This window comes from Ochotona curzoniae, unplaced genomic scaffold, assembly GCF_017591425.1.
Source record: "Ochotona curzoniae isolate NIBS_2020 unplaced genomic scaffold, NIBS_Ocur_1.0 contig_4843, whole genome shotgun sequence".
In the NCBI taxonomy this organism is placed as follows: Eukaryota; Metazoa; Chordata; class Mammalia; order Lagomorpha; family Ochotonidae; genus Ochotona; species Ochotona curzoniae.
The window spans coordinates 175,502-200,871 of NW_024466400.1; the positions used below are offsets into that span (position 1 = coordinate 175,502).

Consider the following 25,370-nt stretch of genomic DNA (forward strand, 5'->3'; position numbering starts at 1 on the left):
TCTTGGGTAAGATTGAAAATTTTGGTTTATTATTTTTAAGCACATTTCATAGTATCTGAAAGGTGAGATACAGATAGGCCAGCCGACACATCTGCCATCCTCTGGTTCATATTCCAAATGCCCACAGACTCAGAGCTAGCCCATGCCAAAGCCAGAAGCAGGAATGCCATCTGGGTTTTCCATGAGGGTGGACTGGCCCAATAGCTGAGCTATCTCATCTGCTACCTCATGCACTAGCAAGAAACAGGATCAAAAGGAAAGTATTGGGACAGGAAATTTCAAGATAAAATGTGGGTGTCTTCTGCGTCAAATATATCATTTATATATTTGCATATAAATATCCTATATAATGATACATATGTATGTGTTATATATGATATATACATATACATAGTCTCATAATAAAACCACTTAGGACATCCTGGCTCAGTGAAATTTTAATTCAGATACTGAATAATTAGATACTATCGATTCTGTAACAGTTGTTTAAAATTCATCTACAACACTTATAGGCTTTTTATAATGAAAAAGGAGTTAGGAGTAAGACATACATAGGTTAGTTTAAATTCTTGTCCAGTTTTTGTTGCTGTAACAGAACATTTTACCCTGTGTAATTTGTAAAGAAAAGAAGCTTATGATTTTGGAAGTTGGGCAGTAAATTATCCAGCTGTAGTGGAGCTTGCATGCTGCAGCCTTCCATGGTGGAAAGTAGAAGACAGAAAGGGAGCACTACACCGACTTCTTCGCTTACGATGGCTGCCGTCTCGAGCTAAACAGGTCCTTTACAGTCTCACAGCTCTTAAAATGTATGCGTTGGGGATCAGCTTTCCAGTGTATGAGTCTGCAGGACACACTGGAACAGCAGCAAATTGTCGTTGGTAATTCAGAAGAGAGGCTATTCCTAGTGAGGTGGGAAATTGCTCAGATGTCTCAGAACAGAAACTACAGTAGTTTCTCCAGGACCTAAGACAGTTCTCCCTCAGCACGACAGGGAACACGCCTGTGTCCAGGACCTGAGACAGCTCTCCCTCAGCATGACAGGGGACACATCTGTGTCTCCAGGGCCTGAGACAGCTCTCCCTCAGCATGACAGGGGACACATCTGTGTCTCCAGGGCCTGAGACAGCTCTCCCTCAGCATGACAGGGAACACGCCTGTGTCCAGGACCTGAGACAGCTCTCCCTCAGCATGACAGGGAACACGCCTGTCTCCAGGACCTGAGACAGCTCTCCCTCAGCATGACAGGGAACACGCCTGTGTCTCCAGGACCTGAGACAGCTCTCCCTCAGCATGACAGGGGACACATCTGTGTCTCCAGGACCTGAGACAGCTCTCCCTCAGCATGACAGGGAACACGCCTGTCTCCAGGACCTGAGACAGCTCTCCCTCAGCATGATGGAGGACACTCCTGCTTCTCCAGGACCTGAGACAGCTCTCTCAGCATGACAGAGGACACTTCTGTGTCTCCAGGGCCTGAGACAGCTCTCCTTCAGCATGACAGGGGACACTCCTGTTTCTCCAGGACCTGAGACAGCTCTCTCCCTCAGCATGACAGAGGATGTTCCTGGACACTCTTACCATTCCAGCTCTAGTTTTCTTTAACTGAACTGCTTCTTTTATCTTTTGTGTTGAGATTATTGTTATGGTTGAATCGCTTTTTGATTCAGACTTAAAGTTCATTAATTTTCACTCTAGAGGAAGGCACCATCTGGGTTAAATTGTACAGTAAACAAGCGTGCTTTTTGTTCTTGAGAAAAGCACAATCTCTGACATTGTGTGTTTAAAGAAAGAAAGGAAGCAATCAAAAGTTTAGGACCAAGGTACTGCTTCATATATAAAGGTCAATCAAACATTCAAAATACTTGCATTGAAACTTTAAGTTGGTGGAATAAATAAAATGTTAAATACAAAATAAGCAAATTAATTTGTATCCGGGAGGATGAATTTAAATAAATAGCTTGTATTGTAGCAATTATAAGGAAGATCAGAGCAAGACAGAAGAGACAGAAGACAATTTCACAGCCAGCAAAAAAGCAAAAAATAATCCTGAGACTGCCTGCATGCTGCCTTCATTAAACAAGAGACTGTTTCCAAAGATGTAATTATTTCACCTTTACTAGTGACAACATTAAAAGTTGTAAAAATCTTACTCTACTCTTTATTCATCATAATAATCCATCACAGATATCCACTTGTCAAGATTACTTTCACCATGTTGGAATTTGTCCTTAAGTCCTTGAATTTTTTCCATTGGTAACTCTTAAATTACCTCATGATCAGATAAAGAAGCCTTTTATGCATTAAATGCTCTGTGTTTATGTGACACTTTCTTATGAAATTCCTTACAAACATTTTAGCATGATAAACAAAACAGACATTTACCAGCACTGAGTGTGCAGTTCTAGAATCTTCAAAGTCTGGCCTCTTACGCAGACTGCCAAATCCCAAAGATTCTTTCAAGTCTTGAGTTGCTTTCTCATCAATGGAAGGTTTTTCTGAATCTAGACTTTCCAAAGAATCCTCATGCTCAAGTGATACGCAGTGACAATCAGATTTCTGATTACTTTCTACATCTACACTGTTCTCTTTAACATTTCTTTCAGAAGCACTGCTTTCTTCTTTTAGGTCAGTGTCAGGAGAGTAAGCACGGGGATCCTCCATATTGTCCAAATCTGAACGTGGAGATTCTGCTGTTGAAAACGCACATGTATAAAGCATAAGTAGAAACACATAAATAAACTGTTCATCAACTAAGAGTTCTAGATGAATACTATAAACTAAATGTCATTTTTAACAATTTCTTTTTGAAATTTCAGGGTTAAAATAGCCTTACTGTGAATAATTTAACTCAAACATCCAAATGTTAATGAAGTAGCCTAATTGAAGGAGGCAAGATTTTGTTTTGCAAGGAAATCTTGAAATTAAAGCAAGTTTTAGTTTCATTCTGTGGTTTAATCCCACCTCCCCACTTGCTGTTGCCACTCAAATGTTACACAAAAATGCATAAAAGTAAAGCACAGGGGACATGTTTACACATGTGGCCTCTTTTATCTACTGTAACACTGAAAGTTAGAGGGCAAAGGAAAATCGACCAAGCAGTACTTATGGGACAAAAAAATGGGGAGCTGTGACAGCTGCCTCAGGAAGGCAGTAAAATGAGCAGGTTATCTTACTCACCTCGGTGTGTCTGCTTTGAATAAATCACTTGGTTTAGACCATTGGTTTCCAGTCTGGACACACAATTGGATCATCTAAAGGTATTCTAAAATTGAATCTGACATAGGAAACAGGCCTTTCACAACAATCTTTTTTCTACTTTCCCCAACTAAGCTTTCCCTTGATCACAATATGTATTTAGGGTGCTCAAAATTTGGTCTAGATTTTCTGAAAAATGACCATTTAAAAAAAATTGTGCCATGGTTTCCTTTTAAATAATACTATGTATATTGTTACGCAGATTGAATAAGACTTCATCTTATTGTTCCCTACTCTCTTTTCCAAATAAATATCCCTCTAAATTAGCTATCTAACATAGTAGGCTTGGACAAAATATTTCCAATTATGTAAATTCTGCTTTACAGCACAAGGACTTACCACAAGCAAATGTCTGTGTAACTTCACAGTTGCACACTACAACTTAGAGCTTTTAATGTCAACTACCACTACTTCATAAATATCTCAAAAGCTGTAAAAAATGAAATAACTTGTATCTCAGAAAAAATACTTTTATTAGAAAATATTGCAGAGGCTATTGAATACAATGAAATTTCCAGAACAATTCAGGAAGCTCCATCTGAAATCAGGAAATTACATGATTTAGGGAAGAAAAATATGTTGTATCTTACATTGAGACATCTCTCACTACTTAAAACATTTACAGGATTGAAAAATTCCATTCTTGAGATTCATTCTTGTTGGAAGGGTTAAAAAAAAAACTTTTAATTAAATTTAAATACAATAAAGTAAAGGTATAATAAAATTTATCCTATTCATTATAAACCCTGTTTGGTCATAAACTTTGCCTTTTTGTTCAACAATGATTAATTAATTATTCTAATTTGCCACACAGACTAGCTAATGAAGAAAAAGCTTGTGATCATATCTAGATGTGCAGAAAAAAATGGCTTGGAAAAGTTAAACACCAATTTATGATAACAACTAGTAAGAGAAAGTTACATCCTTAATCTGTTAACGTAAGGAGACTTAACAGCCAACATCCTACTTCACAGCAAGTATTCTTACTACAAGAAGGTCATTCTCTCACTCCTTTTCAATCCTCATGCCTGTTAATTATGAAACCAGAAACCTACACAAAATGTACACAAAACAAAAAGGAAGAAATAAAACTGTCTTGGTTCTCACATGATGTAGAAAGACAGTGTGATACAAAATTATCAAGCAAAACTAAATTAATGTCTTAAAAACCATTACTGAATAAGTGGATTAGATATTTAAAATATGAGATTATATTAGAACACCCCTAAAATGAAATGCATAGGTATAATGCAACTATATAAGCAAAACTTCAAAGTTCTAATAAAATATATAAAATAACAAGTGGACAGATATTCCATGTCCATGGATAAGCAGATCCAATATGGTCAAGCTGTTGGCTACTCTCAATTCAATCTGCACATTCAATGAAATCCCACACAAAATCTCACTTGATTTTGTGGATATTGACAAACTAATTCTGAAGTTATTTTGGGAGGAAAATAACCCACAAGAGCCAAGCAATCGAAAGGAAGCAGAACAAGTACTAGGACTGACAACTCTCCTGAAGAAGTATCAGTCTAAACAATCAAGACAATGATGCACTGAGAAAAATCAAAGGATCAAAGCAACAAAACAGAGAACCCAGAATAGGCCATGCAAAAATAGTCAACCTATCACTGACAAAAAGGCAAGAACAATAAAGAATTAATAAGCTTTTCAATAATTGGTGGCATAGAGAATGGACATTAACATGCCAAAAGGATTTCAGGAAGAAGTCAAAGAAAATCAGAGAATAGATGTAAGTTACAAACATAGGAACCCAGAGAAACATAAATGAATTTATGAATACAATAGCAAATCATTGATAAATCCCAATTAAGATTGTAGAATTTTAATTGATAAAATCTTAATATGTAAAAACTTCTACACTTAAAAAATATATAAGAAGAAGTAGTAAAATAAACAAAAAATACACTCTCCAGACAATGAGTAGAGACTCTGAAGACTGGGAGAAAACATTTGGAAAGATGTGCTTGATAAAGGAGCTGTATCCGAAACACATACACACACACAATTTTTTAGATCCAGCAACAAAAATTTTAAACCCAATTTTAAAACGAACAAAACTCCTGAACAGATACCTGAATAAAGAACATACACAGAGCGTAAATTAGCACCATATCTCCAACATTGTATGTTGCTACTGAATTGAAACTGAAACAAGAGTTATCATTGCACAGTTCTTAAAATGGAAAAACTCTAAAACACTGACAATACCAAATCCTGGGGAGGATGCAGAGGAGTAGGGGATGTAAACAGTTCCAGATGCATAGACAAACACTGGCAACATCTCACGACTAGCAAACTCTTCATGATCCTACAGTTATACTCATTGGTATTTACCCAGAGGAAGTTTAAAAAGTACGTCAAGCAGAATTTCACATAGACTGTTCATATCTGCTTCCCACCGCTGTCAAAGCTTGCAAGCAATAACACTAACATATTAACCTGATAAATAGCACAATGAGTTCCATCCATAAAACAGATCACAGATACTAAAAAAAGAAAGCTTTTGAGACTTTAAAAGTCATGGGAGAAAGCAGAGTAGATTGGTAAGTCAAACAAAACTATTTTAAAAATTCATATTTTGTGTGATCCCAATTATTTTATATTCTGAAAGAGGTAAAATTATGAAGATGACCAAAAAGCAAAGCAAAGAGAAAAGAAAAGAAAAGAAAAGAAAAGAAAAGAAAAGAAAAGAAAAGAAAAGAAAAGAAAAGAAAGGAAAGGAAAAGAAAAGAAAGGAAAGGAAAGGAAAGGAAAAGAAAGGAAAAGAAAAGGAATTGGTCCCCTGAACCCAATGAGAGAACTGGAAGAAGCTCCTAGCTCCCAGCCATGGACCTGCCCAGCTCTAACTGTTGAAGCGATCTGAGGAATGAGCAGATGGAGGACATCTTTCTGTCCCTCCTCCAGTTGTTGGAATTCTGCCTTTCAGGTAAAAATGTCATCATCATTGCCATCGTCGTCATTATCATCATTATAACCATCAGTAGCTGGGCTCTGGTTGTGTGGCAATATACAGGTGAAGCAGGGGAAGACCTTTAGGACAGACTGGCCCGAGTCAATGCTATATGTCAGACATTCTGATAAACAAAGCCTATAGAATATGCAGCGTTGGCAGCAAGATTTCAAGTAGCCTGTGGAACTTTGGCAATGTTACAATACAGGCTCATGAACATCCCAAACCAAATCAGTCTGGAGCAAGATCCTGACAATGCAGAATCTAAGTATTGTGAGGGCTAACAATTTATGATAACTCTTTATTTTCTGCTCAATTTTGCTGTGAAGGAAAAGGTGTTAGGAAAAAATGAGATTTTTGAAATGCATCTTTTAAGTAACATTTAAGTGGACATTCATTTTACCTTCTTCCCAGAGGCAATGAGAAGCCCTGTTCCAGCTCAAACAGCATTTGCTCTCTACAGCACATTTGGTCTCGTGTGTGTATGCTTGATTTAGTGGATTTGTAGTTGGAAATACAAGACTAGCACAATTACCATAGTGCACCATTGTCAACCTTCTGCTGACCAATTAGAAGGTATCCATCATGTTAACAATTAATTTTCAATAATGCCCCGGGGAACTTCTCAGATTCTTCAAGTAGGATGTGTTTATAGATTTTTTTTCTTACAATTTAGATCAAATATATTATTTCAAAGTAAATTTGAAAATTGTCTAGTTCCTATATTTCATATGAGGAAAAGAAAGTCTAATGGAAGTGATACATGCAAGGTCATTTAAAGATGGAGGGGAAACAATATCCGACCCCTGGCAAGTAATTCATGCTCTCTCTAAATGAAGACCTCACAACCTGGAAACAGGAAACACACATTTTTAGGTGCTGTTCTTAACTATCAACTGCATGGAAATTATCAGTACGAACAAATACACAAACAAGAATAAAACATTTTGTTTCTTTAGGCTTTACTTCATATCAAATTTAACAATACATTGAGCATTCATTCGGGGCAAAGAATTTAACACCAATGAGGGCTCAGGATGCAGTCCAGACCTTGGTCACTAACAGGTTTGCTCGATGCTAGTCTCACCTACAATAACCAGTAAAGAAATTGTAATTTGTTTTGTTATTCTTACAAACACAAAAATGCCTGTATAATAGAAACTTGTATGCTTCTACCAATCTTTTTTTTTTTTTTTGGAGTACTAAGTTTTCTGGTTTTAATATGACCTGGCAATATAGATTAGCATTTTATGGTTTGTGATAACTATTGCCTTTATTATCTATCAACACTCATTGTTGATGATTTTGTAAAAGTCAAAAAGGGCTACCTTTTATGTCATCTTTGCAGTGTGTAAAGCTGTTTCTCAGACAGAGATGCAAGTGAGCCATTTTTCCATTGTTGAAAACATGATGGTGGATGTCATTGTCATACGGGAAGCTATTCTTCTGATATTCATGAAATGTACAACTTTCACATTTTGGGAAAAGCAAAAGAATAGGATTGAGAGAAATAAAATTTCAAAAGTCACATGTCAGTAAAGCAAATATAGTAAATCTTCGTGTAATTAGAGTTATTTCCATTAATTTAGATTAGCTTGGACCTTACTGTGCCCACATCTTAAACCACAAGTAATAAACACAACGTAAACAAAGAATAAAAGATAAAATATAACTCACCTGCAAATTTCAATTCAAACTTATTTTTATAGCATACTGAAATAAATTTGATTTCTCAAATTTTCTGGTGTAAAACTTAGTTATTTTAAAACCTCATTGAAATGCAATGAAACCAAGACTTTATTACTATATAAATATATTATTAGTTCACCAATGGGCTAGCTATGCAATTTTAAAACCAGCATGTGGCATTTGTAGTATTTAGGTTTCAGTTTTCATAATTATTACCATTTATAAGCATAGTAAAAATTTAAATAATGTTCCCTTTGTATAAAATAATCCATTCTATTAAAACCTGATACTCATAATCAAGTCCTTTGTGCCAGCACAAGACTCGGAGTCTACTTAACCCAGAAGGTTCTTGCTGCACTGACATTTTGAATCTCCAGGAAACAAATCGAAACAATATTGTTCCGTGATACCTCCAAACCAAAGCTGGAATCCACTGCCAAACCTCAATCAGTATTTCTCCACTAATTCTAAAACTTAACTTGGGAGTCAGTCAAATACGGGGTAAGGAATAAAAAAAAAAAAAAAAAAAGAAAAAAGAAAGAAAAAAAAAAAAGAAAGCCAGAAAGCACAAATGCCAATCCTTCCCTAGGGATACAGTAGTGGACATAAACCTCTTATCGGAGCATAAAAAAAAAGAATGGATCTGCAGCCAAAATCCTGCTGGCAAAAGCAAGCTTGCTGCTGGATATGTGGGTCCATTTGTCTAAACATGAGGCTTACTAAAGCTCACAGCTGCTGCAAAATGTTTAAAACTTAACTCGTCTGAACAAAGAATTGTTATCAAGGTTATTTAATCAAAATAATATTGGATGGCCAAACCATCTGTAATCCTAAAACTTCCACAACAAACCAACTTGCAGTACATTTTAACAATAAAAATTAGACATCTAGCTATTACTTTTATGAATTCTACAAAACAATTGCTAAGCACAGCAGTAAACCTCACTCTTTAAAACATTTATCATAAATGAAAGTCGCAGAATTTGATTCCATGAATTTCTCATTTAAACAGGTGATTGCTCAGGGGGGTGTGTGTGTATTAATAAACGTTTGAAGAGATTTAACATATCTTACCATCGGTGATAATCTGCATCAGCCAATTCCACTTTGTAGGGTACAATGCTTCCTGGGTCTCCAAAATCCTCTTCACACGTCTTATTAAATACATGGGACAAAGTGTCAGTATTCTTTAAAAGCTTATTATACATTAACCAAGCTAATTTGTGGGTGACATCAGGACTGCACCAACTATCACTTAACACTTGTTCTGGGAGAGCTAAACACATTTAACTATCTATTTTTTTTATTTTAGTTGATCAGACTCAACATGATTTATGGATATGATTCTAAGAACATAGTGACCAGCTCCCCACTCCTGCTTCCTCTCCCTTCTATACTCCACGCTTTTCATTTTATTAACTTTACAATGTATTATAGGTTCACGCTGGTTAATACTTTCTAAAGCTTAAGGCGTAATACTGATGTAAGAATTGTAACGAGTTAAAAAAAAAAGTAAAATGAAACAAACAAAAAAATCTTAGTTTGGCGGAAATATAAACAATGGCTATAAACGCCACACCAGAAAGTTATTATTCCATCCAGTTACAGCAAATTATAAAGTTATCACAGACCATTAAAACTACAGCAGCAAGAAATCATTTCTTGTTTGTCTTTTAATGATTTATTGTATTTTTGTTTGAAAAGCAGATGTATTGAGGCAGGGAGAGAAATAGAGATCCTCCATTTGCTGGCTCGTTCCCCATATGTCTGCAATGGCTGGAGCTAAGCCAATTCGAAATCAGGGGCTAGCAGTCTCTTTCAGGTCTCCCATGTGGCTAAAGGGGCCCGAGAACTTGGGCCATCCTCTACTATTTCCTTAGGCCATTAACAGGGAGGTGGTTCAGACATGGAGCATCCAAGACAGCACCAATGCCCATAAGGGATGCAAACACTGCAAGTTAGACCATCACATTGATTCCAATAGTATAGTATGGGTATGATCAATGTATAAAACATTGATGACTAAACAGACATCTTTCCTCTTTTTTTAGCTCCCACATACAAAGAATTGTTTTTGAAGACATTTTCATTACTCACTTCTTAATTCTGAATATAAAATGAAGATATAAGCACTGGTAAACTTTCTATTAAATTATGTTGACTTATACGAGCTCTTATTGAACAATATGAAATGTAGCTATATGATTGCAGGCGAGCCTGTGCCCTGTTGGTTTAGTCTATCTGGCCTACGCTAAGAGCCAGAGGCCCTGGGTGGCTTCCAGCATGCCTAGTAACTCCGGGCCTTGGCATGCACATAAAATATTCCGGGGACCAGGTGTACATCTGGAGGTCTTCATGCCTTGTTGTTTGCCTAAACGCCCCACACACCCGGAGCCCACACAGAGGCACCCCAGGACTTGGTGAGCTCCTGTAGGCTCCATGGACAATTCTAGTAATGGGGATTGCTATTACTACCCCAGAAATTATCTTCTCTGCCTTACCTGATGTAAGCTTGTGCTTGATATATGGAAAGGCATCCCTCCAATCTGTCTCCGGCAATTCACCGTCACAGTATCTTGCCATATCCCCCACCTGCTTGCTCGGGTGGTCCATTGGCTAGAGACCACTGTGGCCCTCACCACATATGGTAAAAGTCTGTTTCTTAAAGAAATATAAATAATAATCTCACACTTACTTTGTCCAATTCGACTATCTTCAGAGATGGTTCTGGATTCTCAATGTTTAATTCTTCTACTGGAAGAAAAAAACTGGGTTTTCAATTGTGTCTTTAACCAGGAAGATGATAAAATCACATCATCAAGAATGTACTCTATGTGGTAGTTTCTTTACTTCAAAAATAAAGAAGGAGTAAAAGAAATAGTCACCCTGTGTCTACTTGCAATAACACAACCTCCACGCCAGATCCCGAAATATATATTTGAATTAATTTTTAAGTGGAACTATTTAAATTCAAGTGAAGTAAATCTACAAAAGAGTGTATGCTTTTTATCTGCAGATACAGTTACAAGATCCAGTTGAGACTAATACAACAAACCAAAGATAGATGCTAACTAACACTTGGTCTATAAATTGGCATTAAACAATTTAAAAATATCAAACTGCAGCTTGACTGACCATCTCTGTCTTCATCAGTTTCCATCTGAGAACACTGGACCTCCCCAGAGGTTGTGCACAGGGTTGTAAGTGTACCAGGAACCACACCAAGAGGCCGCTCCGGTGGAGTTCTACAAAACAGCAAAGCAGCAATTCAAAACCTGACATGCATCACTTCAACTGCCCTGCAAAAGATCTCACTATCTTTGCCAAATGGATGAGCATACAGAATCAACGATGAAACTGTATCGGTTCTTTAACTTATGAAAAAAAAATAGGATGGTGTAACAGAATATTAACATACCAAAACAAATCTGTAAATTAACTAAATATCACAAAAGAATCTTAAATGACACATTAATTTTTTCTCTTAAGATGAAAGTAAAAGTTATGATATGAGGTAGTACTCACTGAAAAGAACTAGAAACCTGCCATATTATTGACAAACCTTAACGGACAATTTCTAAGGGAACCTGAGAGTACTCATGGGTTGAACCACTACCACAAGATCAAAGGGAGGACCCTTCAGCATCTGTCACACGGTAAGTAACAAAAATTGCTGAAACTCTTTAACAACATAGATTAATGTAGATCAAGATCAAAATCACAAAGAAGCTGTAGTGACATCATAATCTCACCATCTATGAGACAGACATACCCTGCCTTTGGTATTCTAACAAAAAGATTTTTTTTATTTTTAATTTAGTTTTTATTTGAAAGGCAGAGTTAGAGATTCCACCTGATGATTCACTGTGCAAGTGGTCACAATGGCTGCAGATGAGCTGAACAGAAGCCAGGAGCCAGAAGCTGTCCCAGGTCTCCCTCGTGGATACATGGGCCCATGGACTTGAGCCATACTCTGCTGCTTTCCCAGGTCATAATCGGGGAGAAACCAATACTCAAATGGTGCCCTCATGGGATGCCAGTGCCAGAGGCACAAGCATAGCCTGCCATGCCACGGCGCCAGCCCCAACCCACTGATATTTTTTACTCAAAGCATATAAGGGCAGTCTAATGTTGAAAAAAATACATATGACAGTACCCAAGTGTGCAGATTCAGTGAAACATCTAGAAAATATATTTTGAAATATTGAGGTCATATCAAACAGAAAGGCTGAATAACTGAAACAGAAATGGAAATAAAACAAGACATGGAGACAACCCCGGAAGCTGCTGAAAGAGGAACGGACATAGAATCCAAGACACATCTACGCAATACTGCTCAGCCATCAGCAGCAATGAAATTCTACCCTTTGCTACAAGATGGTCCTGACTAGAAACCACTATGCTCAGTGAAGGAAGCCAATCCCAAAAGGACAAATATCATATGTTCTGTTTGATATAAAGCAACCTTCATATAAAACATAAGATAAACACATATTAGGTAAACATGCATGCCTCTATACCAAGAAGTGAAGATGCAGTGCACCTTAGGTCTCTGACATAAGATGGACTCCAACGAACCTGCTACATATATCTTTCCAGTAAGGTGCTGCACTTTCTACCATTGTCTATATCTACTGCGTCAGAATATACTTAGAGAATGATGCACTTGTCACTGTTGCTGCAAGACAATTCTATTGTAATAATACAGGGAGAATCAGTGTGGGGGAAGGGGAATGAGGAGGGAGGAAACAAAAAATCCTGTGCCTAAAGAAAAAATCAAATAAAAATGTTAAAATTGATGAAATATCTAATTGGATGAGATTAGATTGGATTCTCAAACAAGATAAGGGGCATCAGTGGAATGATTGGTAAATCGAGGGCTTATCCAGGATTAGTTTGCCAATGTCAGCTCCTTGGTTTTGACAAAGGCATCACAGCTGTTTAGGACATTTGGTCGCCGAAACCTGAGTCAATCATACCTTGGAATTCTTTGTATTATTTTGAAAATCTACTGTATATTTTGTGTCATAATTTTAAATGCTTAAAACTTGCTATATTAAAAGGCAGTTGAAAGCATGGTATAGATATTAATCTTTCAATGAGAAGTATTAACGGAAATAAGAGAGCTGGCTTTCAGAATCTGAAGAGATTATATGAAGAGGAAAAAACAATATGGGTTATTTGTTCAACATGGGTTTTCTTAATGGCATGCTATAGAATGAAGCTTAGAAACTAGATAGAGACAGCTTATAGCTTGCTAGGAGATGTCACGCTAGGCAGAATATTCTGAAGATGGAATGGCTGCTCACAGGAGAGTGTGTTGTGTGCCTGAAGAAAAGCAAGGACTCAGAGACCCCTCCTCAGGCATGCTGCGGAGAGTTCTTCCACCTGTGCATGCCTCAAACTGAACCCAGGAGGGAGCACCTCCGCAGAAGGCCACCTGGGAGCTATTGGAAATTCAGGAGTGCACTCATCCTGGCCCTACTTCAGATCTACTGAGCAAGAGTTGGCACCTTCTCCAGGTGCTTGGCAGAAAAAGTGCCATGTGGGCAGCTCTGCTGTCTGGAAGCCTGAGATTGTGGCTTTTGAAGATACCTCCAGTGGCCGGCTTTTCGTGGTGGTCAGGACGTCACCTCAGGTATCCATGGGCCACGTCCGTGTGCAAGGGTTCAAGTTCCAACTCCTGTCCTAACTCTAGTTTTCTAGTAATGTACACCCTGGCAGAGCCACAGCCAGTATTCAAGATCTTGGGACCCTGCTGGCCGTATCAGACACCTGGGCTGAAATTCAGGCTTCTGGTCTCAGCTTTGCTTGGCTATAGACATTCCAAGCACTTGGATGGGACATCTTTATCTGCCTGTCCCGGCCTCTCTTTCTCTGTGTGTTTCTCTGCCTTTCAAATGAAAAAATTACAAAGAAAACAAAATAATTAAGGTATCTCCCGGATCTGAGAATCTATAGACCTTATCTAATACGATCATGATGGCTACACTTTATATACTCATGTATAGTTTTGGTTTAACATCATAATACTTTACTTTCCAACTAATTTATGAAGTAGTAGGTGTAATGATATAATCTTTGACTAAAATATCTTTGATCACTATTAAAGGTCTAATTATCTCAAAAGTAGATTCTGAATTGCTATCTCAAATACTTAGGCTAATGTGAAAAGCTGACAGCAATATAATCTCATTTATCACTCTGTGTTTCCTGATTATCTTAAGGTTTGTACCATTTTGTGCTTTTCCCCCAACATATTTCTATTTCTCAAGGCAAATTCTAAATTAATGAGGCATTACAAATAAAAATAGAATTAAAATTCTCAGAACAGTAGAAGCTTTAGAGGGATTTAATACTGCCTTAAGTTACTTATGCAAATATGAAAATATCAAGTTGCTACCAGAGTCATGTCATAAGCAAGAAACAAACAGCTTTAATGTTTGTTAATAATATTAATAACAATTCAAAAAATACCTCCTGTGTTTCTTAAGCCAGAGTTTTTCCATGTAGGATAGACTGTCTTCTTTAAATTCAATATGAAGTGGTTCTCTCCAAATTTTCAGAGTGGTTTGCACCTCACATTCTTCCAAAGCTTCTGTAAAAATCAATATAACGTAAGTGTGTGAGTTAAAGCAAGCATGTGTATAAGTTACTCCATCTTCTGTATCTCTCCCCCAAAATACAGAACACACCATTTTGAAGCACATATGATTCGATATCTATTAAGGCAATGAATTATGATTTAAATAATGCTAAGCATTAAAAAAATGATAATTTACTGATTATTTTGGTGAGTGTTCTCTTCAATAATCCCTTAAAACAAAAGCTCTTACTATTCACAAGGTTCTTTTTTATTTTAAAGCAGATTTTTAAGTGAAAAAGAAAACTACAAAACTCATTGAACATTCTATAAGCGCCTGCATTTAGGAAGCCACAAATTAAAGCCACTGCCAGTAACATTTGCACATGATGGGAAACAGCAAGCATGTAGTAAGCATGAGATTTAAGGAGACAGTGGTCCTCCTGAGTCAAAACCAACATAGGGATTTATTTCTAGATGTTCAAGAGATGACTGAAGTACGACTAAATTAATGTCACTATTCAGATATCCTCAAAATGAATAGAACCTTCTAAGAGAAGGCAGCATAAATCCAGGATTTACAGGAGAGGGAAATCGGAAAAATAAAGACAGAAAATTATGTTTTTGAACCTGAAAACTAGGACGTACCCCAATCTCATACTGCGAACTTCATTAGTTTCTGGTTGCACCCAAACACTAAACAACAAATATTAAGAGAAGTCATTCTCTCTATAGTCTTTCCAAAAAGAGAAGCCGGGTTTAAAAAAAGGGGGGGATAAAATTCAGAGAAAAAACAAAATCCACTAAACTTAAACCTTTACTGAGTCTTCCTTCTCACTGTTCACAAAATGTTAATATGAAAGATGTGAAGGAGAAAAAGAAAGGAAACAAACAAAACAGGATTCACTTTGTCCCCTACGCTCGTCGAGGCCATTGTCGCCGTGCCAGAGGCGCAGCTGCACAGCTACAAGGATGTTAAAGCCGTTGGTCTGGGATTCACTTCTCTCACTGCCAATGTCACACACTCAGGGAGGTGACCTGGGGTTAATTTGCTTGTGAATAGATTGATTACTAAATCTTTCAGCAAATAGACTGATCATATTTCCAGGAGGACAACATTCAGCAGTGTATTACATTTAACAAGGTAGCTCTTATTTAGTATGCTTATCAGCAAACATTATATGAATATTTGTGGCAGAGCTCATGGGAATTGCCACAAAAGCCATGTCATTTGAGTTTTGATTTTCCTGTTTTGATTCATGATTTGGTGGCTACCTTTTGTGAAGAGTGCCAACTTCTCATGGATAATTGATATTTTCCTTAATCACAAGTGAAAAAGTCCTAAAGTCGAAGTATGCCAATAGTGTTTGGAGGACAAGCAGGAGTCCAGGGTGGCTGGAATCAGTCTAGGCGAGGGTAACAGGTTTGAAGGTCCCTGGAAGTCTGTTCTGAGAAGTACTGCGACAGAAGCAGAAGATCTCGTCATCCTGAAGCAGCAGCACAGGAAGAGGGAGCGTTCGTGCTTCTGCCGAGACCCTCCCTGTTCAGCATGCTGTGTCTCCGACTGACAAACCCAGCAAGAACTCGCACAGGGCAGGTCTGGGGAGCCGGTGTCTGTGGACTCAGAACCAAGACCAGAGAGGTAAGGAAGGAGCATGGTGGACCAACATGGGAGGAGACAAGGAAATCAGAAAAGTGGGGAGCTGCCAAAGAATTGCAGAGGTTTCATTATAGCGACATTGCTGATCGAATCCCAAATTCAAACAAATGACCACTGATGGATTTCACATAAGTTAGCAGAAAAAAAAGGTGGTAGAAAAAACATTGATTATTCCATATGAAACATACTTAGCAACGTTCTCCATTTTTGAATGTTTCTGAAGCCCACATTGATTCCATTATTAGATTTAGCATCCTTTAAAACCCATTCCAAGTTCCCTATATTCTCTGCCAGTACCTTCACCACTTTTGTTTCTCCAAGAAGTTAAGAGCACAGGAGCCCCGCTGTCAGTGCTGCCAGTTCCCATCCAAACAGTACCACCAGATAAAGGAGCAGTAGGATTGCCCTCCTGTGTTCCAGATTCAAGCCATCTTTTCTGGTTATGTAGAAGTGACCCATGCATCCAACGGTAGTTGTGCTCCAACATGGGCAGTAAGTTGCACCTTCCCCATTCTTATTATTAATTCAGTGATAATAAGATCCAGCAGATAAGGTGGTAATCCTAACAGCTCATTCCATGAGAACATAACTAGGGTTTTATAGGATATAAAGCCCTGTAGGAAATGTACCTCGATTTCACAAGGCATTGTCTTCTGATCTGAGTCACGTCGGCCCTTCAAGAGGCCCATTCCCTAAACCCACTAAGCAAGCTAACTCTAGATAATGCCGCCTATGGTAAGATAGCACATTCCTTCGTGAGAACTGTACCTTTTTCACAATAAAATGAATGCCCTGGCCTAAGGTATTGTTGAATAAGATATCATGGTGATTAAATAAAATCCTTCTGGCCGACACACTGTAGGCAGTAAAAGCAAATTTTGTATGAAACCTATAGCTATTCCCATAAAAACCCATGTGTCCTGAGTCCATGATGGAAAGAATCTAATAATTATCCTGGGACAGATATCCTGGCTCACTAACTCTCTCAAGCATCATATTGTCATTCTAACATATAAAAATTATCAAACATGTAAAACAAACCACAGTCCTTTCAGCCTACTCAATGCTGGAAAGCAGGGGAGTCCAGGCAGCTATGGGATGAGCTTATAAAAGGCAGATTTTTATTCTATTCTAGAAAAAATAAAATTTTCTGATTCCTTTTACTGATGGAAATAGAACAGAAAAGAATTTGTTAGGTCAGGAACCAGACAAAACACAGCCAGATCTGACCGTGGGCAACGTTTGCACGACCTGTGAAATAAGCATAGTTATGTTTGCAATGATTGAGAAATATGTAAAGTTCAAATTTCTGTATTTATAACTTTTTACTGAAACACACAGTCATGAATTTACTTATGGTCTGTGACACTGTTCATGCAACAATGGCCAGGCTGAGTGGAAGTTGTCTGGAATACTCTGAAGAGGCTAACATATTTATCATCCAGATTTTAAAAAGGTTAACAGGTTCTCTGGGTCTGTTACAACTATTGCCAATCTCAAAGCAACTGTCATTTGTACTATTGTAAACAACCAAGTTGCTGGCAAAATCGTCAGTCTGATATCACTGGCTTTTGTTTCAAAGGACAAATTAAAGGGAAATATTTCCAAGCAGTTTCCCTCCATCTTTCAACCTGATTAATGCATTGATCTCTGTAATTTCCAGAAATATAATATTGCTAGTAGAGGAGAGCCACAATAAACCCGTTTGAGGATTCCTGTGCTTAACTGCTTGGTAAATGAGGGTACTCTGTATTAGTTATTTAAAACAGCTCGAGTTCTAGTTCATAGGTTATTCCGATATTATTATACACAGGTAATCCCCACAACTGGTTCTTTACTGTGAGCAGAAAACACCAGCTGCACTGGAGTATCTTAGGAGGTTTATTCCAGTGGGCAGGAACGGGATGGGGTGATGGGAAGGCAAGGGGGAAGGGGGAGGAGGAGAAGCAGGGAGGAGGAGGAGAAGCAGGGAGGAGGAGGAGAAGCAGGGAGGAGGAGGAGAAGCAGGAGGAGGAGAGGCAGGGGGAGGAGGAGAGGCAGGGGGAGGAGGAGAGGCAGGGGGAGGAGGAGAGGCAGGGGGAGGAGGAGAGGCAGGGGGAGGAGGAGAGGCAGGGGGAGGAGGAGAGGCAGGGGGAGGAGGAGAGGCAGGTGGAAGGAGAAGACAGAGCCGCACTTGGGGGCCTTTCTGTCAGACAGGTGTGCCTGCAAGGTGTAGGGGGGGGCGGGGATTGGGAGGGATTGAGGCCAGGCCCCAGGGGAGTGGTGCCTGAGACCGTCACAGATGCCTAAGAATGACTGGTAAGCGGGCAGAGTTGGGAAAGGGGCTGGGGAATTGGGGTGGGATTCTCAGGTGAAATGGTTGATTGGTGGACGGATGGACTGGCGCAAATTTCGTGAGCTGTGAGGACGCGGAAAGGGCGCCGGGTCCAGGGTGGGATATTCGAATAACTCCTTACTCTCTGGATCTACAAAGCTAAAGAAACAGCATGGAGAAGCAATCATCCCCTGCACCTCCTGTGAGCAGGACTAACTCAGCTGCCGCCGGGAAGACTGCGAGGGAACATTCCTCAGGCTCTTCTGAGAAAAGCCAACGCTGCGATGCCGTTCCTACACGTAGACATGCAATGTGTAGTTCAAGGTCACTGTACAAGCGCACCAAAGGCTAAGATGGCCCTCGTAACTTCTTTTAAAACATGGAGGACTCTAAGTCACGACATTTAGAGTACAGCAGAACATCGACCCAAGGTGACAGAACAAACAATTTACAGGCAGCTATTTGTATGCATATATGCATTCAAATGCATAAAAGTAAAATTGTAAATCTACATCTCAAAATCAGTCAATGAAAGCCGAGGTAAACACTGGGTTACACACCACCAGTGTGCAAAGTACTGATGAAGTTGTGTGACACGACTAAGATAGCACAGGGAAACATTTAGCTGTCATCGAGAAGATGCCATGTGACACCTTGGCATCAGGAATTACACTATGTGACAAAGGAGAAAGAATTCCTGCACCGGAAATGAATGAAATGGAAACCGCAAAACTGGCTGCCTCTGGAAAGTCACTGACATGATTCAAATCTATTATCTTATATTTTTTTTTCAATAGAAAGTGCTTGGACTACCCGAAAATACTCAGAGTAATAAAAGCGATAATTGAGTATGTTAATACTAAATAATTTCTTTCAAGAGATATTGGAAAACTTATTACACAATTACTGTACATTTCAGTCACTTCGATGTTTAGTGTTTAGAATACATAAGTGAAAATTACCAAGAACGCTAAAATCAAGAAATAGTTCTCCGAAAAGGAAAAAAAGAAAAAAGATCATCTCCTGCTAAAGTCCACACTAGTCATCAAAATCATAATTTAAGAGACACGTAAAATCGTCTTGACTTCTGCTTCATGCAGATCCTCCCATTGTACACATTAGGGGCGCATCTCAGGAAGCAACAGACATGCTGAAATACCTCTTCTGTCAAGAGTTACTCCAATGTTTATAGTGTTTCAACATGCAATTAGCTGCCAGGTGTAGAGATAAATTCATGCTTCTTTTAAAATATTTGGGTTTTCGAGGTAGCCGCACCTGCCTTTGGTAAGTTCCGTCTCTCCTCTTCATGACTGCCAGCTCTCCACTGACGCAAGGCTTCCTGAAAGGACTGGGCGGAAGCCGCCTCACTGTATGAGCCTTCCAACGAGAGCTTCTCTCCCGGACTTGTGCTTTCTGTTCTTTTCCCTACTGCAACGTCTACCTAAAACAAAAACCACGTGATTAAACTTCAAGTTTGTAAAAAGTGCAGATACGAGTATTTATTAGTCATTATGAACCACACACTTTGAAGAATATTGTTGCCGTGTATTTATCGGGGCTTGCATTTGTAGCACAGGGAGTTGAGCCACCTTCTGCAGTGTCAGCATCCCATGGGGCACCAGTTCAGGTCGCAGCTACTTTGCTTCAGATCCAGCTCCCCATTCATGCACCTGGGAAAGTGGTAGGGCACAGCTCAAGTGGATGGGGCCCTTTACACACATGTGGGACACTCAGAATAAGCTGCTGGCTTCTGGCTTGGCCATTTGGGAATAAAGCAATAGTTGGGAGATATTACACATTTTTGTTCTCTCTCTCTGCCTTCCTCTCTCCCTCCCTCTTTCCCCTTTCCTCCCTGTATTGCTCACGCAAATAAATGCTTTCAAAAGTTGTGTTTGTTTTTACATCTTTCTTTAAGATCATGAGTAACTAATATACATTCAGAAATTATCGAAACAAGAGCCTGATGACTTATTATGCTACTCACTGGCGCTCTCACCTTGAAGTCACAATAGCTTAGTCTCCAGCCTTTCTGCTTCCCCAGTCTCCTGTTCCCTGTCACTTCCCGACATCAGCAAGAACAGGGTTGTTTTGTTTGTTTTGTTCCTCTTTTATGTAAATTTGAGAATGTCACTATTGCACACACCCTCCACTGACTCTATGAAACCCCAAGTTCCAACTAGGATATGTAGCACCTACACAACTTTGGGGTGTCCAGCCTTGGAGTTCCTCTCCAGCACCCTTCCGGCAGCAGTGTCTGGAGCTCCTCCACTCCTCAGAGCCTTGCGCCAGTGATGCTTAAAGCCTGCAGTCAGCCTTCCCGTGTCTTCATCCAGCCCTTGCTCATATTTCACTCACTCTGTTTCAAAATGATCTAAATACAACACTCCCAGGTCCCCTACAATAAGATCTTTTATCAACTTTTGGGTTTTCCTCATAACTTGTTTACTCATGCTTGATTATTGTCCATTGGTAGATAACAGAAGTCCCAGAGCCTATGGAACTGTATGATGAGATTAATCAGTTCTGTATCATACAATTAATTCATTAAATTAATACAAGATAATGAGAAAGGGGATTCTGTCTTTTACCTCCCTGCAAAAAGTACTCATTCAAAGTCAACTGGGTAAATAGATGTGGTCTGAAACCAGAAAAAAAAAAAATGAAGGAAGGACTCAGCAACTATCAGTGAAACAGAAAAACAAATCCACCAAATTAAGAAATGCAAACAAAATGAAATTTACACCAATGGCTAAGATTATCAAGTGTGGATTATTTTGACTGATCAAACTCCTCAATTTCCAATGTGCGTCTTTAAGACACAAAAAAGATTAAGTCTAAGTTCAGCCCTTAACTGAAAAAAGAATTTTTCAAACCATTAGAGACCACTGAGACTACATTGTTAAAGAATTGTTAAATCTAAGTAGGTTGTATTGGAGAGCCTGTTTGATACTAGATGATGTGTGAGCTGCCATCTCACCCAGGCTAGCGCACACACAACAGAAACAGGTGCAGCCGAACCAGGGTCTGAAAGGGAAAATAAGAACTGTACTTAAAACTGTATCTATGAAACAAGAAAAATTTATTTTCTTTTCATGATTTTTACAGGAAATAAATAACATTTAAAATGTAGGAATTCCATAAGCAAAATATGTTAAAGGCACTAGAGCAGAGAGACTCAGACACACTCCATGAGTCCACCGGCACTGTGGGATGCACAGAGCTGGGGGCAGAACCATAAACCCACAACAGCAAACGAAGAATGACAGCATATGGGCAAGAAGGCAGACAGAAGCAGATCATGAAGGACCCAGCTGCCACACAGAAACTCCAGGCAGGAAGCAACAAAACCAAACATTAACAAGTTAGCAACAGCATGAAACACAGAAGATGAACAGTGGATTTTTATTAAAAAAAAAATTAAAATAATGGAGCCATTTGGCCCTATCAACCAACTTTAGAAATGTGTAATCCTTTCACCTAGCAACTTCAGAATTCTATTTTATTAATATGCATGCTATTTTTTTCAAAGTTAGTGTCTATATTTTAATTTATGCTGGCACAAAAGCAACATAAATATTCATCAGATGTAATTAGATACTTTAAAAGATCATTTTACATTCAATAAATGGAGCATTTCATTCTACATTTAATGGGAAGGCTTCAGAATACACTTATATGAAATAATAGTGTTGAGTGTATAAAGCATGTATATAGATCAATGTGAAGTATATAAGATTTGGATACAGAAATGCAAACATAGAAAACCAAAAGCGTTGACTAACTCCTACAAGAGGAAAGAAAAAAAGCAGCTACTTTATAACCTTGTTAGTCTTAAAAAGGAAAAAAGCAAAACTAGCCACGTTTAACTGAGGTGAGCAGACATTCAGGAATATTTTTAGATGGTGACCGCAGTCTGCTGAGTTAGGGCCCCCCCATGGACTGACGCCCTAACCTCTGACACCACAGTTAGAGACGGCTCTACGAGGAGCCTAAGGGCAAAGGAGGTCACAGGGGCGGAGCTTTCATCCCACAGTCCCGGTTCATGCTCTGGTTCTCTATTCTCCTGGTTTACTCTCCCTTTACACTCCTCGTCTCCACGGTTGTGCAGACAAGAGGCCATGGAAGGACACGGCAGCAGTTAGCCACTTGGAAATAAAGACAACAACGAACGCCTCACCAGAAACGGCATCTTCCAAGCCCTTGATCTGAGACTTGTTGTCTACAACACTGTGACAAAGTCAACTTTCTTTAAAATACTTGGCCTGTGATATTCTATTAGGACAGATGAAGCAGACCAATACTGAGGAGGAGGACAAAGGGTTGGAAAAAATAACCACTTTGGGGCCCAGCACAGAAGCCTAGTAGCTGAAGTCCTCACCTTGCATGTACCGGCATTCACATATGGACACTGGTTCATGTCCTAGCTGCTCTACTTCACATCCAGCTCCCCAATTGTGGCCAGGGAGGACAGTGGAGGACGGCCCAAAATTTTGGGAACCTGCACCGAGAGGAAGCTCCTAGCTGCTGGCTTCAGATCAGCTCAGCACTGGCTGTTGCGACCACATGGGGAATGAACCAGCAGACAGATCTTTCTCTGTCTCTCCTCTCTGTAAATGACTTTCCAAAAGAAATGATAAATCCTAAAGAAAAAAAAAAGAACTGCTTTTGTTCTCTTAGAAAGCTAGATGAGGTAACTGAAACAGTGGCATCTAAAGGTTGGGGAAAAGAGCAGATGCATTTTACTTAGGGCGATCCAGTAGGAAATTGTCATTGTGTCTATTATGCGTGCTATCGTAATACAAAATGAATTCCAGTAGCTTTCCAGCGCTTTCTTGTTAGCAACGAAGTAGAGAAACAGTTTGGTACCCTCTTGAATATATGCCAAATTGGAGTACCTGATTTCCACATAGCTGTGGCAGACTGAGAAAGAAAATAAAAATCAAGGGTGTAGATTGCCTTTTAAACGTTTCAATTTGAGAATATAAAATACTGCTTCCACCTAGAGTTGCACATAAGCGTTCTGATTTGTAAAAGGAACAACCAACTCAAAGGAGCCCCTGGATTGGCAGTCAGTGCATCCATTACCACCAGCACATGACACCACTGTAGGAGCTCTTTCAAAACCCCACTTCCAGGGGGAAAAAGCAGAAGTTTCAAAGAACTAAGTAAATATTTAGTATTACAAAACTCTAAGAAAACCAGCAGTAACACTTCAAATCCATGTTCCATCGTCAAACATACCAGGTCCCTTCCTAAAGTGCATCCTTTGGGAAGACACCTCCGACTGGTTGGAACCCATTCAAAAACCCTATCAGCCCAGTTGGCACCATTGCAACTCTTCAAGCCATTAGAGTTCCTCGGATGTGTTCATTAAAAATTAGATTCCTGGCCCTGGCATTTCAGCTAAGAATACACATGCTGTCCGAGTTCCCTGCATCCCATATGTAAATACCCAAAACTCACGCTCTAGTAATGGCTCCAAACCACATATATCTACACACACCTCACATGGAAACTGAGCTCAACTGGGAGAGCTCCTTAACAGGTCTGCAATTGGTCATAACAGTGACCAATGAATTAATGATTTCAAATTAACACAAGAGGCAGAAAGTCTACATAACATGCAAACAAGGTACTTCAAATATTTGCTTAAAAAAAAAGAATGGAAAAGGCAAGCTTATTTTGATGCAAAAATCACTCAAATCCATGCATACTTTATGTAACACATCTCGGTTACTCTTTTAAAGAGCTTTTTTATGCATGGATTTCAAAAGATTTTGCACCAAAAAAAAAAAATGATCTTCTTATTCTATTTCCCACAAACATCGTAAGAATTTATTATAAGGATGAAAAACACAGCCTCCTGTCTAGCTTTCTGATCAACTTAAGTGTTTAGAAAAAGAACAACACCTAGAAGATGTTAAGTAAATAATAGTCACTAATTTATCCTGTGTAAAAATAAGAGGGATAAATTAAGTAAATTGGAAAGTATCAAGAAGAAACTTCGTAAATCATAGCCTTTTGTTGATGGTCAAGTTTGAATATCGCTTATGTCCTACCACCAATGATATCTTTGGAAAGTTATTAAAAGAGTTCATTACTGCTATCCTTCCTTCTGGGAAAAAAAATAACAAGGAAAACACAAAAGGAAGTAATGTGTGTAAAATATTTAGGACAGCGTCTGGCTGTCAATATGACGATAGTTGGCTTGCAGTCTGTACCCCATCTGAGGATTCTTCACAAAGCACTCCGCAAATCTATCAAAGGTGAAAGATGTAAAAATTGTGCTAACTTCCATGGAAGATTCAAGCATAGCCCTTTCTCTGGAAAGACATCCTCCAAGCACAGAGCTCATTTAATGTATGTTTGTAAACCTGCATCAGAAATAACACTTGAAATCATTCCAAACTTGGTTACCAGTTAGCAGGATGCTCTTGTTAAGTTAGTCACTATTTCTGAACTACAGGAGAAAAAAGTGGGTGACATCGACAAGAATGAAGATTTTAACACAGGTCAAAATCTGAAGTCTGCCTGCTAGTAAAAATGTGTTACAGATTGATTGTAAAAGTGTACACGTGAACTGACAAAAGCTTGTCCAGCACATTCTAAGATTGGTAGTCAACCTCAACATGTGCCAGAATTCAGCATGAGTCTGGTTTTATTTAAAGATTTTATTTTTTTATTGCAAAGTAGGATATATAGAGAGGAGGAGGGACAGATCTTCCATCTATTGATTAATTCCCCAAGTGGCTGCAACAGCCATAGCTGAGCCAATCTGAAACCAGGAGCCCAGAGTCTCTTCCAGGTCTCCCACATGGGTACAGGCTCCCAAAGTTTTGGCTATCCTTGACTCCTTTCCCAGGCCACAAGCAAGGAGCTGGGTAGGAAA

General features: G+C 38.9%; 1 protein-coding gene across 1 annotated transcript in view; it reads right to left on the reverse strand.

Moving 5' to 3' along the window:
* The window catches only part of ZBBX (zinc finger B-box domain containing), a 78,834-nt gene that overhangs the window by 22,708 nt on the left and 30,756 nt on the right, over window positions 1-25,370 (reverse strand). The window contains exons 8-14 of the mRNA XM_040988375.1: window positions 19,757-19,922; window positions 17,490-17,495; window positions 14,402-14,522; window positions 10,620-10,692; window positions 8,999-9,078; window positions 7,564-7,703; window positions 2,383-2,690 (exon numbers count right to left, since the gene is read on the reverse strand). Of these exons, the coding sequence (XP_040844309.1) occupies window positions 2,383-2,690; window positions 7,564-7,703; window positions 8,999-9,078; window positions 10,620-10,692; window positions 14,402-14,522; window positions 17,490-17,495; window positions 19,757-19,922 (894 nt within the window). The remainder of the gene's footprint in view (window positions 1-2,382; window positions 2,691-7,563; window positions 7,704-8,998; window positions 9,079-10,619; window positions 10,693-14,401; window positions 14,523-17,489; window positions 17,496-19,756; window positions 19,923-25,370) is intronic.